Source organism: Diaporthe batatas (genome assembly GCF_019321695.1).
Source record: "Diaporthe batatas strain CRI 302-4 chromosome Unknown Contig00005, whole genome shotgun sequence".
Classification (NCBI taxonomy): Eukaryota; Fungi; Ascomycota; class Sordariomycetes; order Diaporthales; family Diaporthaceae; genus Diaporthe; species Diaporthe batatas.
Genome location: NW_025408552.1, coordinates 2,975,432 through 2,991,014, shown reverse-complemented (window position 1 = coordinate 2,991,014; position 15,583 = coordinate 2,975,432). Strand labels below are relative to the sequence as shown.

The 15,583-nt window shown below is 57.5% G+C and overlaps 6 protein-coding genes across 6 annotated transcripts; 2 read left to right on the top strand and 4 right to left on the bottom strand.

The window, feature by feature from the left end:
• The first annotated feature begins 141 nt into the window (after positions 1–141).
• KVR01_004971 (uncharacterized protein) lies at positions 142–1,739 on the top strand. Its single transcript, XM_044789552.1, has 3 exons — positions 142–567; positions 630–738; positions 821–1,739. Exons 1-3 carry the CDS (start codon positions 421–423, stop codon positions 1,669–1,671), a joined length of 1,107 nt encoding a protein of 368 aa, XP_044645416.1. The 5' UTR covers positions 142–420; the 3' UTR covers positions 1,672–1,739.
• Positions 1,718–5,187, bottom strand: KVR01_005676 (uncharacterized protein). Its single transcript, XM_044784028.1, has 4 exons — positions 4,173–4,765; positions 4,022–4,094; positions 3,272–3,941; positions 1,718–3,197 (listed from the first exon to the last, which is right to left on the bottom strand). The coding sequence occupies exons 1-4, from the start codon at positions 4,548–4,550 to the stop codon at positions 1,991–1,993; spliced, it is 2,328 nt and encodes a 775-aa protein (XP_044646121.1). The 5' UTR covers positions 4,551–4,765; the 3' UTR covers positions 1,718–1,990.
• A 946-nt stretch (positions 5,188–6,133) lies between these two features.
• KVR01_005353 (uncharacterized protein) lies at positions 6,134–8,113 on the bottom strand (the record flags this gene model as incomplete). The annotated part of the gene is made up of 2 exons (XM_044785312.1): positions 6,134–7,693; positions 7,798–8,113. 2 exons carry the CDS (start codon positions 8,111–8,113, stop codon positions 6,261–6,263), a joined length of 1,749 nt encoding a protein of 582 aa, XP_044645798.1. The 3' UTR covers positions 6,134–6,260.
• A 726-nt stretch (positions 8,114–8,839) lies between these two features.
• On the bottom strand, positions 8,840–10,380 carry KVR01_005058 (uncharacterized protein). Its single transcript, XM_044782469.1, has 5 exons — positions 10,226–10,380; positions 10,073–10,154; positions 9,983–10,011; positions 9,673–9,917; positions 8,840–9,616 (listed from the first exon to the last, which is right to left on the bottom strand). The coding sequence occupies exons 1-5, from the start codon at positions 10,296–10,298 to the stop codon at positions 8,993–8,995; spliced, it is 1,053 nt and encodes a 350-aa protein (XP_044645503.1). The 5' UTR covers positions 10,299–10,380; the 3' UTR covers positions 8,840–8,992.
• Positions 10,381–10,932: 552 nt separating this feature from the next.
• Positions 10,933–12,399, top strand: KVR01_005557 (uncharacterized protein; the record flags this gene model as incomplete). Its single annotated transcript, XM_044781245.1, has 3 exons — positions 10,933–11,194; positions 11,308–11,576; positions 11,656–12,399. Exons 1-3 carry the CDS (start codon positions 11,110–11,112, stop codon positions 12,397–12,399), a joined length of 1,098 nt encoding a protein of 365 aa, XP_044646002.1. The 5' UTR covers positions 10,933–11,109.
• Positions 12,400–12,472: 73 nt separating this feature from the next.
• On the bottom strand, positions 12,473–14,903 carry KVR01_005140 (adenylosuccinase ADE13). Its single transcript, XM_044789281.1, has 7 exons — positions 14,533–14,903; positions 14,391–14,456; positions 14,030–14,286; positions 13,724–13,973; positions 13,607–13,629; positions 13,328–13,470; positions 12,473–13,176 (listed from the first exon to the last, which is right to left on the bottom strand). The coding sequence occupies exons 1-7, from the start codon at positions 14,784–14,786 to the stop codon at positions 12,724–12,726; spliced, it is 1,446 nt and encodes a 481-aa protein (XP_044645585.1). The 5' UTR covers positions 14,787–14,903; the 3' UTR covers positions 12,473–12,723.
• Between the last annotated feature and the right edge of the window lie 680 nt (positions 14,904–15,583).

The following is a 15,583-nucleotide window of genomic DNA, read 5'->3' as shown; positions in this document are numbered from 1 at the left end:
AAGCGTTTATCCCCCCACCCCCACAACCCACCCGCCAGGGGTAGCTTGAGCTCCCTCGGAACGAGGGACGGCAGAACGAGGGGCAAAGTTGATGCGATGGCTGCCGAGCCCGGCGCCGGCGCCGCGACTTTTGACGATGCCGCGTCTCTTGGAAATATACCAAGGTACCATTTTTAGCCATACTTTTCAGCCATACCGCCTTCTTCTTTTTCCATTTTCCAGACCTCTTATCCTTTCCCACTCCACCATCTTGTTTATGTGACCTGTATGTAGTTTTCGAGACCTGCCGTCGACGTTCTTGTGCGTCCCTCCAAAGTGAAGCTCTCCAACCTCACGCGCCCTCTGTCCGGGCTCAGCCGCCGACCCCGTCTCTCATCACTGCCGGCGAGCTCCACGGGCCTCGCTGCAAGGACCGCCAGGATGGGCCTACACCACCTTATGATCGGGACATGGACCCCCCCAGGGGCCATCTTCACGGTGCAGTTCGACGACGAGAAGCTCGAGCTGAAGCTTATCAAGAGGACTGAGATCCCCGAGGACGAGCCGATATCATGGATGGCCTTTGACGTGAGCTGCCCGCCCAGTTGGACCCCCTCGTGAGCGGGACTGACAACAAGACCGCCGAAAAGCACCAGAAGAAGAACCTCTACGGGTCCGCCATGAAGAAATGGTCGAGCTTTGCAGTCAGGAGCCCGACCGAGATCGTGCACGAGGCCTCACACCCAATGGGCGGAGACCGTACGTCTGTCCAGGTTGCCTCGTCCCACTGGACAGTCCGTCCCATCGTGCCCTCGCTGACATGTGCCACAAAACAAAACAGCAAAGGCAAACGACGCCACGACCAACACGCGCGCCATCTTCCTCCTGGCGGCCAAGAAGCCGCCGTACAACGTCTACGCGAACCCCTTCTACAAGCACGCGGGCTACGGCAACGTCTTCACCGTCTCGGCCACGGGCGCCCTCGCCGCCAACCCGCAGAACTACCCCTTCCAGCCCAACACGGGCATCCACGGCTCCGTCTTCGACCCGGACGAGACGCACCTCTACTCGGCCGACCTGACCGCCAACAAGCTGTGGGCCCACCGCAAGGACCCGGCCACCGGCGAGCTGGCCCTCGTCGGCAGCGTCGACGCCCCCTCGCCCGGCGACCACCCCCGCTGGGTGGCCATGCACCCGACCGGCAACTACCTGTACGCCCTGATGGAGGCCGGCAACCGCCTGTGCGAGTACGTCATCGACCCGGCCACGCGCATGCCCGTCTACACGCACCACTCGTGGCCGCTGATCCCCCCCGGCACCGAGCCCACGCGGGACCCCGAGACGGGCAAGGGCCTGTACCGCTCCGACGTGTGCGCCGTCAGCTTCTCGGGCCGCTACCTGTTCGCCACCAGCCGCGCCAACCGCTTCGACCTCACCGGCTACATCGCCGCCTTCCGCCTGCGCGACTGCGGCAGCGTCGAGCGCCAGATCTGCCTCAACCCCACCCCGACCAGCGGCGGCCACTCCAACGCCGTCGCCCCCTGCGACTGGTCCGACGAGTGGCTCGCCCTCACCGACGACCAGGAGGGCTGGGTCGAGATCTACCGCTGGAAGGACGAGTTCCTCGTCCGCGTCGCCAGGACCCGCATCCAGGAGCCCGGCTTCGGCATGAACGCCATCTGGTATGATTAGGGCATTCTAAGCACTCGAGTAGATAAGCAAATGGCACAGACAACTTGTATCAGACAGCGTAAATGTCAATTCCGATGCTCCAAAAAAGAGAAAAGACCATCCTAATAGTGATACACGATATCTTTGCTAAAACACCTACAAGTCCGCAGTAATCCATCTTGCCAATGCTGGAAATCACTTTGCGTTCGTTTCTGCGCCACCAATCCCATGCGAAAGGGTATGTAGTCGGTGCTCTGCTCCCCCTGTCGAATGATCATGTTTCCTATAATCCTCACCCTATGCTCTCTGCATACCGAGGCGAGCTCCAGAGCCAGCTGCCCTACTTGCCGCCCTTTCTCTTCTTCCTGCGGTTGTTCTTTTTCTTGTTGCCGCCGCCGCCGCCGTTGCCGTTGCCGCTGGCCTGCGCCGTCGTGTTCGAAGACTCAGCCTGAGCGGCATCCGTCACCGCCGGGCTGTTTGGGCCGCTTGCGTTCTCATCGCCCTCCGTCGAGGGCGACGCGTGCGACTCAAGGTTCAGGTTGGTCCGGCTGGCACTCTTAGCGTTCCGCTCCGACCCGCCTTGCTCCTCCTCATCCTCGTTGCTGCTGGTTGTCTCCAGCACAACCTTGCGGATGCCTCTAGACTCCACAATATTTTCCGTGATACTACCGCTACGGGCAAAAAGGTTACTCCGGTGTGAGTATGGGCTTGTCTGGTCTGCCGGGGCCAGCTCGCTGCCGGAGCCGGAGCTCTTTGAATGCAGCTCTTGTTGCGGCTGCGGCTGCGGCTGCGGCTGCGGCTGCGGGGGCTGGGCGGTTACTGCTGCATAGCTGTGCGCTGGTGCCGTTTCAGTGGTTTGGACTCCCTTGGTCGCTGTATCATCCGAGCCTGGCTTGACAGCCGAGTTGTTCTCAACACTTCGGGATAGAGGCGACTGTCCGGTCGCGCCATACTTCTGTGCCAGGGCTTGTGCACCATCCTTGGGGGTGAGTACTGGTCGCAGCAGGGACGTCGTTTCGTCGTTGTCCTCGTCGTCGTTCTCCACCCGCGGTTCCTCCCGTATGACCTGCTCGGCCACTGGCGGGGTCGATCTCGGTGCATCGTGGACAACAACGCCGGGCTTGATCTTGACGGTGGTGGACTTGGTAGCCTTGGGGTTGGAGGCTGGGTTGGACGGGCCGAGGTGCTTCAGATGCTGCTTTATGTCATTGTAGCTTGCCCTCACCGGAACATTCTCCATCCTGCCGTCGATTCCGGCCGAGGCGCGTCGCAACAGGAATGTGCCTGGCATGGGGCTACCGCTGCTAGACCGGTCTGGGGCCTCGCCCGTCTCGGTCGCCGAGTTGTATCTCCTCTTCCGGGTTTCGTAGTTGTCTGCGGGGTCCTCCTCGCCGACCTTTGTGTCCTCACTAGATTTGCTGTCGTTTCCATCTGCTCCCGCGTGGCCGTGGGACAGCCGTCTTTGATACCGGGCCTTGGGTGCCGGCGCCATGCGTCGAATGGCCTTGTGGACATCGATGTACACGTCGGACTCGTCAATGATCTCCCTGTCGAGGTACCCGTGTCAGTCATATCAAGCTTTCCTTTCCCTGTCTTTCAACCCGCGATGGGGAAAACTTACTCTCCGATCAACTCCTCGATAACGTCCTCCAGGGTGACCACGCCAAGGGCACCGTGATCGTCGCCTGGGGCATCGGAAACTAGGACCATGTGTGACTTGCCCTCCTGGAAGAAGTTGATAATGTCCAGGCAGCTGGTCTCAGGACGGGTCTCGGGGAGAGTGGCCAGGGGGAATTCCCTGACCTTCTTGCAGTCTTCAGGGTCGTAGGTGATGAGAATCTTGACCAGGAGCATTCCGATGAAATTGGTCCGGTTTCCCGACTCGTGAATGGGAATACGGGAGTAGCCAGCAGACAGGATCATGTCGATCTTCTCCTCGTCCAGGACGGTATCCTCGGACATGACGAAGACGTCCTCCATTGGGGTCATCACGTCATGCACGGGCTTCTCCTTGAGCTCGAGGACCGCGCCGATGATGGTGATCTCATCCTCGTTGAGGCGCTGCGCTGCTGGGCCCATGGTGTGATGCAGAGTGACGAGTGTCTTGAGCCCGCTCTTCTTGTAAACGGTGCCGTGGTCTTCGCCCAGGACCCAGTCCAGGAGCTTCGCCGTGGGCCAGGCAACCGGGGCCATCAGGTACATCATGAGGAGGACAGGCTTGGACATGTAGCCACCGATGGCAAGACCGTAACGGACACAGATGGACTGAGGGACGACCTCTCCGAAGATGACTGTAAAAAAGAGGAAATTGGTCAGGACGTCCTGTTCGCAGATTTGCGCCGCGACCGCGGACGATGTCAGGCTAACTCACCGATCAACACGGTAGAACCGACGACGGCAGCCACCCCTCCGCCAAGACACCGGTCCAGAACAACAGGCAGGGTCTGAGGGATGAAAATGTCAGCAAAGGGGACCTTTCCAGGAGCTGGTTGGGGGGGGGGGAGTGGCCAGAAGGGGCATACCTCGTTGACAATGACATTGCTGAGCAGCAGGGTCACGAGGACCCAATGCTTTCCCTTCTCGAGCAGGCGCAGGACGCGGCCGGCGTTCTTCTGCTGGGGCTCTGTGGGGTCCTGGGAGATAACCTGGAGGTAGACGCTGTCCTGGCCCATGAGGGCGATGGTCAAGCCGGCAAAGGCACCGCCGAGCAGGACGAGGAAGATGGAGATGGTGAATAGGACCCAGAACTCGCCGCCCTCCTCCTCGTTGCCGTCGTGCAGCTCGTCCAGGATGCTGATGGGTGCGGCAGAGGCGACGCCGAGGGTGAAGACGGCCCTGGAAAGCCCGAGGATGGCTGGGCGGAAGGCCATCAGCGGGTGGGTTCGGGCATTTTGCCTCATGGTTGCAGGCTGTGGGAGCGTCGTCCGATGACGCGCTGTGGATATTTTGGGGCTCGTCAAACGCTTCGGTCCGCCCTGCAGCTGAGAAGGTTGTCAGTGTCACTGGCCGCGCAAAACATCATAGTCCCCGACGCCGGGGAGCAAGTCGCGGTGGCAGGGCCGGTATCGCCAGACAGGAACGATACCCGGCATGTGGTGGCGGCGGCAGGATGGAGCTCCCTCCAGGTGGAATCGAGGCAGAGATGGGACGGGATGCACGGGCTGCTGATAACTTACCCCTCGAATGATTGCTCCAAAAATCGGGCAATGGCCAGAGGCTGAGCACGAGAAGCCAATCCACACCAAGTAGATCAGGCGGGCAAGCAGAGGGAAAGCGGTGGTGGTGGCTGTGATGAGGAGGGAAGAAGGACGAAGCTCGAGAAAATATCTCGCTTGTGCAGGTGGGATCGTGTGCGCCGGAAGGGTGTTCGTAGGTAGCGTGATAAGCAAGCAGGCAGAGCAGCCAGTCCCTGGTCCAAAACTCGCAGCTTGAACCCTACAGGTGCTGCGTATCCCGGCAAGCCTGCAAGCCTCCAGGCCAGGGCCGGCGCTGGTGAAGTGTCTGTGTGGGGGAGGGAGGCGGTACGGTGGGTCTCGCAGGCCCGCCTGTGGGTTAGGGACGCAAGGACGGTCAGTGCTGCTGCAGCTGTGCTGGTATGTGCCGTCAGTCGCCGCTGGTGGGGAGCCCCACCGCCCGCCTAGCGTACCTAGCTGGTACGCTGGTACGCTGGTACGGTGTAATGCCACTTGCTCTTTCTTGTCTTGCCGCGGAGCTCGAGCTTGGCTGGCACTGGCTTGTTGGAGCAAAGACCAACTGAGCCATTGACGCGCTACACCCGAGGGCCGTTGCAGGGGAGGACCCCTGCCTGACGAACGATGACGCCAATCGGCCGGCAGGCCACGGCGCCTGATAGGCCATTTTAATTATTTATTAGCGGCTTCAGCGGAATTGACTTTGTTGCTTGGTCAACTCTCGGTCTGGCTTGGGTCAGGCCGGTGGCACACACGCTGTGCTATCTTTTGTGATGTGGACCTAAAATGGACCCTTGGGCATGCACATTGCAGGCTGGCAGGCCACAAGTTACAACATGGTCTGACTGACTGGCAGCAGCCGAGACACACAATATATGGGTCTCTCTGCCTTGTTGCATTTTCTTGTGGTTTTCTCGTGCACTGTTTGCGTGGCACAATTCCGGCCCCGAAATTTGAGGCTCGAGTCGACCAGGCAGGCAGGCCCAAGACTCGGCGGGATGCTGCTTGCTTTGTCTGAAATTGGAATTGCTGACCACCCACGACTGACCTCATATTGGGAGCCCGGCACCATCGTCAGCCATCCTGTTGTGCCACCCACACCGTCCTATGCCGTGTCTTGGCCTGGGGTCCACCATTGTGCTGTAGCTGCTCGTATTGGTCCACCATCGCGATTCAACGACTCGACCGACAGACATGTGAGGGGGGACGGGGGGTAGAACAAGACCCTGCAGTCGCAAGGATACCATCGACAAACACTATAAACTATACACTTTTGGGGAGAGGATGAGGCCATGATACTTTACTATCATTAGAGCATCGACAGTATGAAGTTATGGACCCGTCTCCTCTATTTCTGACCGTCCTGAGCACACAATATCAGTGTCTCAGTTTCAGATCTAGTATAAAGGTCCACGCCTCCTAGAGCCTCACGAGGTTGACATCCAAGATACCCTCAGCCCGTCCCAGGTCCTCGAGCACCTCCTTGGTGACCTCGCCGTCGACCCCGAGGATCATCAACGCCTCATTGCCCCCCTTCCTCTTCTTGACGCCTGCGCTGCCGTCCCCGGCCGCCGCCGGCACCACCACCTTGTTGTCCAGCGACGCCACCTGCATGAACGTGACGTTGATGCCGAACCGCCCCAGGATCATGCCCACGTTGCCGACCTTGCCCGGCTCGTCGTAGTTGTGCAGCACCAGCAGCGTGCCCTCGGGCGTGAAGCTGCACGTGAACCGGTCCAGCCGGCTGATCTGCACCTCGGCCCCGTTCACGTAGCCCTCGATCACCTGCTCCCCGCCGCCCTCCTCCCCGCCGCCGTTCTGCGACGACCGCAGCGTCACCAGCGACGCGTACACCATCTCCTCCCTGCCGCCCTCCCGCGCGTGCGTCTCGTTGATCGCGATGCCCTTGTCCTTGGCGATCAGGCTTGCGTTGACGATGTTGACGTCGCGGCCTCCGCTGTCGCTGATGCTGCTGGTCAGGCCCTTGACCAGCGCCGCGTACAGCGGCCGTGTGTTGGACACGCCCGCCAGCTCGCCCTGGTAGCGGAGCTCGAACCTGCGCCCGCCGATCATCCCGCCCCGCCGGCCCACGAAGTGCTGCGTGTAGAGCCCGCCCATGCGCTCCACCAGCCGCACGTAAGGTTGCAGCTTGCGGTATTCCTCCGGCAGGATCAGCGGCGCGTTGACCGCCGCCGTGGGCAGCCCGCCGCGCAGCACCTCGACCACCTGCGTGCACACGTCCAGCGAGACGTTCTCCTGCGCCTCGACCGTTGATGCGCCGAGGTGGGGGGTCGCAACGCACTTCGGGTGCTGGGCGAGCGTCTCCGCCGTTGACCCGGGCTTCGGGGGCTCGCTCGTGAAGACGTCGATGCCGGCCCCGGCGATCCAACCCTCGTCGAGCGCCTTTACGAGCGCCTCCTCGTTGTAAATCCCACCCCTTGCGACGTTGAGGACCCTCGCCGTCTTCTTCATCAGTTGAAACTCCTTTTCCCCAAGCAGGTTTAGGGTACTGGCGATCAGCGGCGTGTGGATCGTGAGGAAGTCGACCTGGGGCAGCATCTCCTCGAGCGAGCCCACAGTCTCAACCCCGTTCTGCCTCGCCACGGAAGCACTCATATATGGATCTACTCCTATGACCTTCATCCCCAGTCCGATGGCCATACGTGCGACCTTCATCCCGACCTTACCTAGCCCGACGATTCCCAGCACCTTGCGCGCAACCTCGACACCGACCAACTTGCTCCGCTCCCACCGCCCGGCCTTGACGCCCGCGTCCGCCCTTCCCACGTTGCGTGCCGTGGCCAGCAGCAGCGTGATGGAGTGCTCCGCCGCCGCGACGATGTTACCCGCGGCTAGTGGTGACGTTAGTCCTGCTGCTGATCCCAAAGTGTTGCACTCCAGAACACCCCAGGACATAAAGGATGGGGGCCCGCAAGGAGAGAACAGTGATACTGACGTGAATTCACCACAATTATCCCGTGCGCCGTGGCAGCCTCCACATCGATATTATCGACGCCCACGCCGGCGCGCGCCACAACCCGGAGCTTTCCGGCCGCCGCGAGAACCTCCGCCGTGACCTTGGTCTCGGAGCGGACGATGAGCGCCTGGTACGACGGGATCAGCGACAAGAGGTCCTCCGGCGAGAGACCCGGCCGTACGTCGACCTCGAAGTGTGCTTCTTGCAGGAGCGAGAGCCCGTCGGCCGAGACCTTCTCCGGGACTAGGATCCTGGGAACCGCGCCGTTGGTATGGCCTGTTGCGGATGGTGCCATGGTGACAGCAGATTCCCGTTGATGTTGGCAAAACGTATATGTGAGGTGTGCCTTGGGTCAAGGTCGGAGCGGCACCGAGCTTCAGATGCTTGAATTTCTTGTATTCTCTGTAGACAGCAGACCGCAGACAGATTGTGCGCAGGTCGATGTATGCCCAATGGCAGAAATAGCAACCTGGGGGAGAAAAGAAGAGGAATGGAGGAGGGGTAGAAGAAAACAAAACTCCGCCTCCATGCAAAAGACCACGGGGACTGGGCTTTACTTACTGAGCGCCACGTTCAACGGCGTGCTGCGTGCCGCGTGCTGCGTGCACGGATGAGCAATAACATCGTCTAACAGCTCCCCCGAGCTACAAGGGAAGCCGCTGCACCAAGTGAGGGGAGCCTATAGGAAGCATGGAGGAGTCGTGAACGTGCATTTCCACCCGCAACTCAATCGGTGCTCGAGACAATCAGGGCACAGCCCCCATGCCGGCGGAAGCAACCTTTCTGCCTTTGGGGAAGCGGCTGCGGGGGAACCCCCATGCCTCCCTGTCAGATCACTTAGTCCGGTTTCCCCACGGGGCACTAGTTGATGCGACTCTTGGGCTCTTGGGCCTCTTGAAACGCGGCCAAACCTTTCAGGCTGATGTGCTGCTGCCGGTCGTCGTGGGGATGGCGCGGGGGGATAAGTTGAAAAGGCTGCTGAGCAAGCGGGTGGGCGGGCGAGTATGAACGAGATAGTCTTGCTGCAAACGCCTCGTCATTCAGGTCTGTCCTCTGTGTCCGTGTGACCGCGGACAGAGGCTGTCTATGTACAGGAACGACAGTTCATCGCAAACAGCTCCCCCCTGAAGGCGGAGCGAGGTTCTCTCGCGAGGTGGCAGGATGTCGCCATCCCCTACAGGTCCCCATTCTCAACAATCTCGACCCAATAGTTGTCCGGGTCGAGCACGAATGCCACGTTTTTCATCCGGCCGTCCGTGAGTCGCTTCTTCCAGTTAACATTGAGGCTCTCTAACCGTTCACAGGCCTTAGTGACGCTGTCGACCGTGACGCAAATATGACCGAAGCCTTGGGGCTGGTCGTTGCCGTTGTGGTAGCTGAACTTCTCGTCCTTCTCGGTCCCGTGGTTCCAAGTAAGCTCCAGAAGACCCTCGCGGTCGGCGGTCTTGCCGTCCTCTGAAAGGCCTTGCTCCCCCGGGTACCCGAGGAAGTACAAGGTGAACCCCGCGGAGGGGTTGCCTGCCTCGCGCAGGAGAGACATGCCCAGCACTTCTTGGTAGAACTTCAGAGACTTTTCTGCGTCCTTGACTCGGATCATGGTGTGGTTCATCCTGTAGGTTCCAACGTCCGTCTCCTTGAGGTTCTCGGTCTCCTCGATTGGCTTGCGTCCAATGATCTCGACCCAGTACCCATCGGGATCAAGTGCAAAGGCAATGTGCTTCATGCGCCCATCCGTGAGCTTCTTCTGGAATTTGTATCCAGCATCTTCAAGTCGTTGGCACGCGGCTTGGATATTGTCCTGATCCATAATTAGCAAAGAGGAGTCGGCCGGATTCAACAAGATTGGCCACATACAACACTGATGCAGGTATGTCCAAAGCCACGATGAGGCTCTGCATTGCCGTTGTTGACCTTGTACTCCGGGTCGTTCTCCGTCCCATAATTGTGGGTGAGCTCGATGAGCCCCTCTCGGTCGGTGACGTGTTTGCCGTGGGATACCGCGCCGGGGCCATCATAACCCAAGAAATACAGGTCAAACTTTGCCTCAGGGAACTCTGCCTTCTTGATGACCTTCATTCCAAGGAACTCATAGAATTTGACTTAGACAGGTGTAAGTTGTCAGCGAGACACATTGTCTGGGCTTCTTCAGAGGCTGCCGACTCACCAGACTCCTTCGGGTCCTTCACCCGGATCCTTAATTCAGTGGTGTTAGTAATATGTGCCATTGTCTCCTCGCGCCCGTCACGATACTTACATGGAGTGGTTGAACTTGTAGGTCTTCAAATCGGTAGCTGCTGCCATTGTTGGCCTCGGTGCTGCTCTTGTTTCCAAGATGGCTTGACAAAGAGGGGTCAGACCAAGTGCCGGTTTGCCAAATTGCTGCATTTCTGTCAAGGACCAAACTTACCTGGCTTTGCGGCTGATCTCGTTAAATGGGAAGCTTGAAGTCTCAGTCTTTGCAATGCTCGGACGGAGTTCATCTAGAAATGGTAGTATTGATAATTCTTCTGTCGGCGGATGTAGTGATAAGCCTGACGACTGTAAGATGCTGCAAGAATTAAGTAGCCCCTCAAAAAGCTCATCCAAGTATTGCATAATAATAAGCACGCTGCTCCAGTTCCTGGAGCTTCTATCTAATCGCCGAACCCCGCCAATGGCTTAGTGACGTCAAGTGAGGGGTGAACAGGGGTGGTAGGTACCTAGGTACCCAGGTAAGCTTCGTGCTCGGTACAGATCCGATCAGCCAGGCTCCTTCTTCACATAACCATGTTAAGATGATGGATAATTGCATCCAAATCCCATCCTTGGTCTATCTGCTAAAAACTGGACTGCGGCCAACCGAAACGGCGCCGGACAACATGGTCCGGTTGATCCAGCCGTCATATGTACATCTTGGGATCATGAACACGGCCTATGGCTTCTTTGGACATGGCCCTGTTCGGGTACAAGAGCACCATCGTCATAGACTACCCGACTCTACGATTTCTGTAATCGGTAAAGTCAGCGAAATGGCCCAAAATCGGCCCCAAAGGCCTGGGACAGAACGAGACCGGGCGCCCGTTGTCCCTAACACGTTCACGACGTCATCACAAAGTTGATGCCGCGGCACAGATAAACGATTCTGGTCAGGTATAAGAAGTAGGTGTCTAGGTGACTCCAGCGGTAGATGTGTAAATCGTTGGCATACAAGCTCCTCTTTCTGGTCAATCATGACATTGCAAGCTACCTTCCTACAACATCTATCCACAATTTAAGCACTGAAAAACATCAAGTCCGCATTGTCACGCCAGAATGGGATATCCAGATACTTTCGAGGGCTTCTGTGTTGCAGGGCCTAAGACATGGAACCAGTTTAAGAAGCAAGAACTGACGCCCAGTCAGTATCTTCTTTTTTTTCCTTTCCTTTGGTTGAAAACCCACCATTCATGCTACCGAATAATCCACAACGCATCGCTTGAGTATTTACAGCAGGTAACTAACACACACTAGAGCCGTTTGGGGACAACGATATCGACGTGCAGATCGAGGCGTGTGGCGTGTGCGGCTCCGATGTCCACACCATCACGGGCGGCTGGGGTGACTACCAAGGGCCACTCTGCGTCGGCCATGAGGTGGTCGGCAAGGCTGTCAAGGTCGGAAAGGCCGTCAGGTCCGGCATCAAAGAGGGAGACCGTGTGGGCGTGGGGGCCCAGGTCTGGTCGTGTCTCAAGTGCCCGCAGTGCAAGACGGCAAATGAGAACTACTGCCCACACCTCGTCGTGAGTTGCACCAATTAAAAGCCCATACATTTGAGTAGTACGTGCACGAATCCATACTTACACGCGTGTCCGGCCCAAGGACACATACAATTCCCAGTACCCAGAGGAGGCAGGCGGAGGGCAGGCCCACGGCGGCTACGCCTCGCACATCCGCGCGCATGAATACTATACATTTAAGATCCCAGATGCGCTGCCTCCCGCAGATGCGGCGCCCCTTCTCTGCGCCGGTATCACGACCTACTCGCCGCTGGTGCGTGCGGGCATTGGGCCCGGCAAGAAGGTAGCCGTGTGCGGAATAGGCGGGCTGGGCCACCTGGGCATCCAGTGGAGCGTGGCTCTCGGCGCAGAGACTTATGCGCTGACGCACTCGGCGAACAAAGTTGATGACATCCGCAAGATGGGTGCCAAGGAGGCCATCGTGACGACGGAAAAGAACTGGGCGGAGCCGTGGGCGTTCTCGTTCGACTTCATCCTCAACTGCAGTGACATGACCCACACGTTCGACCTGAAGTCCTACATGTCAACGCTGCGCGTCGGTGGCGAATTTCACATGGTCGGGCTGCCTGATGAGCCCCTTCCCGAGCTCCTTGCGTTTAACTTCGCCGGCAATGCCGCGAAGCTCACTGGCAGCCATCTCGGAAACCATCAAGAGATGGAGTCGATGTTGCAGTTGGCTGCCGACAAGGGCATCCGGCCATGGGTGGAGACAATCGACATTTCCGAGGAGGGATGTAAGGAGGCCGTCGAGCGGGTCAAGGAGAATAAGGTGCATTATCGGTTTTCCCTCGTTGGATTTGACAAGGCATTTGGTACCACGGACTAGGGCCCCTCAACTTCCATGAGCCTAGAATAGATCGGGAGTAATGAGACTGATCATCACAGATTAATGACTGCACCGCCACTTACATACAGCAGGCTCCGAGTGAAGAAACACACTACTACATTCCAGTGAATCATCTTCTTGAAATGCTGAAAATAGACTCACGGCCTTCTGTCTCTCTTTTTTTGTATGCCATATGTGCATGCATTTAGTGTGAACGTTTGTATCCTATACTATATATATTTTCCATCCTGAACGCCGGACACGGAGGTCCACAAGGATACCCCGACCCCATGTACAAACCTTCCACGTTGATATACTCTGACCTTAGACAGAGAGTTGGGCTGTCTCGGCCTTGCCGAGGTAGTCGGCATAAGGGGCAAGAGACTGCTGCGCCTTGACAACCAAGCGCTCGACGATGACGGCGGAGCGGCCGACGTAAAGAGCAGGGTCGAGAACCTCGTCAAGAATGTCATGGACGGGGGCGAAGTAAGCAGTGTTACGAATTCTCTCGATAAGATCGTTAGGCTTGCCCTCGCCCTTGACGACTTGAGAGGCCTGGTGGCTGAGAACGCGGATCTCCTCGTGGCACTCTTGGCGGGACGCACCCTTGGCGACCATCTTCATGATGATGTTCTCTGTAGCCATGAAGGGGAGCTCCTTCATCAGGTTTGCGCGGACAACAGCTGGGTATACGACAAGGCCATTTGTGACATTATCCATGCTGAGCAGGATGGCGTCGGCCAGAAGGAATGCCTCAGGGATATCAATCCGGCGAATCTGTTACCGTCAGGACATGGTTTCCGTTTCACACAGCGTGAAGAGAAAAGACCCAGGGGCTTCGGTGGCAGGAGCCTGAGTGGATGGCCACCTCGGCTTTTGTCTCATGATAATTTGGTACGAGCATAAAAATTCTGGAGAGATGACTTACAGCAGAATCATCGAGAGTCCGTTCGAACCATTGTGTTGTGTATGTCTCCACAAAAGGAGTTGTGATGCTGCCGAGCTTGCGGCCAAGAGAGCAAATGCGCTCCGACCTCATCGGGTTCCTCTTGTACGCCATCGCCGAGGATCCTGTGGAATCCGGCATCAGTCTTCGGAAAGCGAAATTACAGAGGACAGTGGGCGGGGTATTTCTGCCCACAGCGCGGCAGCCAGCCACATGGCCCGAACAGGCATCACAAAAGCGGTCGCAAAATGGAGTTCTTACCAATTTGGTCCTTCTCGAAAGGCCTGTTCGACTTCCCGTTAGTAAGACTTCTTTGACCGCGGTTCACACGTCATGGGATAACAAGACTGATGGATGATGAAGTCCGAGGAGACATACTCTTCAATCTCCTTGAGGTTGGCCAGGTGGCGGATATCAGTGCAAATTCGCTGAGCAGTTGCACCAACTCCTGCAAGGGCTTGAGCGACGTTCAGGTCGACCTTGCGGGTGTATGTCTGGGTAGAGACGGAGTAGGTGGAAGGGAATCCAGCCTTCTCGCAGAGAATCTCATTGAGGCGATCGATCTTGTCACCGTCCCCGTTAAAGATTTCCATGAATGAAGCCTGGGTTCCGGTTGTGCCCATAGCACCTAGTATCCACGTCAGCTGCTAGTAAATGCGGGGATATACTGCTCTTTGGACGTACCTCGGAATTCGAGATCCTCAAGAGCACGGGTGAGGTTGCGAAGATCCAGCAACAAGTCCTGGGTCCACTGAGCAGCCCTCTTACCAACGGTGTGGGGTTGGGCGGCCTGATAATGGGTGTAGGCGAGGGTGGGCATGTCCTTGTACTTCAACGCAAACTGGCTGAGGTTGTGGATGACCTTTGCAAGACGAGGGAGAAGCAGCTTCAGGCCCTTCTGTATGAAGATGAGCTCAGCGTTGTCAGTCACGAAGCAGCTCCTATTGCTGATGTTAGTCCTGCCACGAGCCCAAGAGTGTTGCACACTAAAACAATCCACAACATGAAAGGCGGGGATTCACGACAGGTAAGAAATGATGCTTACGTTGCCCCGAGATGAATGATGCCAGCGGCCGCGGGCGCATCTTGCCCGTATGCGTGGACGTGAGCCCTGCTCTGTTGTTCAGCACGAGTTTCCATCCGTGGGCTTGGTGTGATGCGGAGCAGAGTGAGCAAGGGCTTCGTACATGACATCGTGACGGCGACGCTTCTCCTCCTCCCTGGCAACCTCGAAGGCCTCATCACTTATTGTGAGGTTTGCACGCATCTGATCGATGGCCTCGGGAGTGATCTGGTCGATGCCCAGCTCCTTCTCAGCCTCGGCCAGCCAGAGCCAGAGCTGGCGCCAGGTGCTGTGCCTGGAGCGGGCCGAGAAGAGCTGGAGCATCTCCTTGGAGGCATATCGAGAGCCCAATGGGGTCTGGTACGTGTCGAAAGACATGTTGCCGGTCGTAGTCGGAATTTGGCGCGTGGGAAACTGACTGCTCGCGGGATGCAATGTCCAGTCTGCAGGAGCAAATTTGTCGGCTTCTCCAGTAACTTTGATGAGAAGTTCGACTCCATATGGCGGGGTACAGGGGTCTGTCTGTCTGTCTTGCGTGGTGGGGCAGCTACAGCGGGGCTTATCGATAGCGATAAGATTGGATTTTCGTGGGGGCGATCCGAGCCTGTGATGAGGGAGTAGGCCGAGAGCCACAGAATATCGAGCATTCCTCGATCAGCCATTGCATTTATTTTTCTACTGTTTCAACATCATGTTTCGGTCCGTTCAAAAGTGTTTAATTATCAACTTTTGGCAATCGAAATATGGTCTTTCTGCGCAGGGCATCTGAGTGGACCGACCACCCACCAAAGCCATTATTGACCTTGTTGGCCAAGTTTTCCAATGTTCACATCTGAAATACAGAGTGTGAACTGTATGTTCTTTCCACAATGCTGAATTAATTCCTGCTGTGACTTGCTGTGAGCGGTGACCGATTTGGTGGCCTGCGCCAAAGCCGTTGGGGTGAGATGGAATGGGGCTAACATCTAGTTTGTTGGTACCTGGGTACGCCAACTGCGAACTTTCACAGACGGCTTGTTTTACCCAAGGCAAAAAGAGCAGCCTCATGGAGCGTCACTAGTAGCTATCATTTCTTGTACTCGAGCATTTCGCTTTGAATTCCAAGTGCATGTGGAGCGACTAGTGAATGCCCTCTTAGCGAGATTTATACCGGATTCCGAATGTATGTGGTTTCG

What these genes read in the sequence shown, in the direction of transcription:
- KVR01_005140 (XM_044789281.1), bottom strand. Translation starts at nt 14,786, where the DNA reads ATGTCTTTCGACACGTACCAGACCCCATTGGGCTCTCGATATGCCTCC. An exon ending in ATCATTCATCTCGGGGCAAC is followed by an intron (nt 14,287 to 14,390) that starts GTAAGCATCATT and finishes CATCAGCAATAG; the next exon opens with GAGCTGCTTCGTGACTGACA. An exon ending in TGAGGATCTCGAATTCCGAG is followed by an intron (nt 13,974 to 14,029) that starts GTACGTCCAAAG and finishes CGTGGATACTAG; the next exon opens with GTGCTATGGGCACAACCGGA.
- KVR01_005676 (XM_044784028.1), bottom strand. Translation starts at nt 4,550, where the DNA reads ATGAGGCAAAATGCCCGAACCCACCCGCTGATGGCCTTCCGCCCAGCC. An exon ending in CGGTTCTACCGTGTTGATCG is followed by an intron (nt 3,942 to 4,021) that starts GTGAGTTAGCCT and finishes TCTTTTTTACAG; the next exon opens with TCATCTTCGGAGAGGTCGTC. An exon ending in ATCGAGGAGTTGATCGGAGA is followed by an intron (nt 3,198 to 3,271) that starts GTAAGTTTTCCC and finishes GTACCTCGACAG; the next exon opens with GGAGATCATTGACGAGTCCG.
- KVR01_004971 (XM_044789552.1), top strand. Translation starts at nt 421, where the DNA reads ATGGGCCTACACCACCTTATGATCGGGACATGGACCCCCCCAGGGGCC. An exon ending in TATCATGGATGGCCTTTGAC is followed by an intron (nt 568 to 629) that starts GTGAGCTGCCCG and finishes ACCGCCGAAAAG; the next exon opens with CACCAGAAGAAGAACCTCTA. An exon ending in ACACCCAATGGGCGGAGACC is followed by an intron (nt 739 to 820) that starts GTACGTCTGTCC and finishes AAAACAAAACAG; the next exon opens with CAAAGGCAAACGACGCCACG.
- KVR01_005058 (XM_044782469.1), bottom strand. Translation starts at nt 10,298, where the DNA reads ATGAACTCCGTCCGAGCATTGCAAAGACTGAGACTTCAAGCTTCCCAT. An exon ending in GAGATCAGCCGCAAAGCCAG is followed by an intron (nt 10,155 to 10,225) that starts GTAAGTTTGGTC and finishes CTCTTTGTCAAG; the next exon opens with CCATCTTGGAAACAAGAGCA. An exon ending in GAAGGACCCGAAGGAGTCTG is followed by an intron (nt 9,918 to 9,982) that starts GTGAGTCGGCAG and finishes CACCTGTCTAAG; the next exon opens with TCAAATTCTATGAGTTCCTT.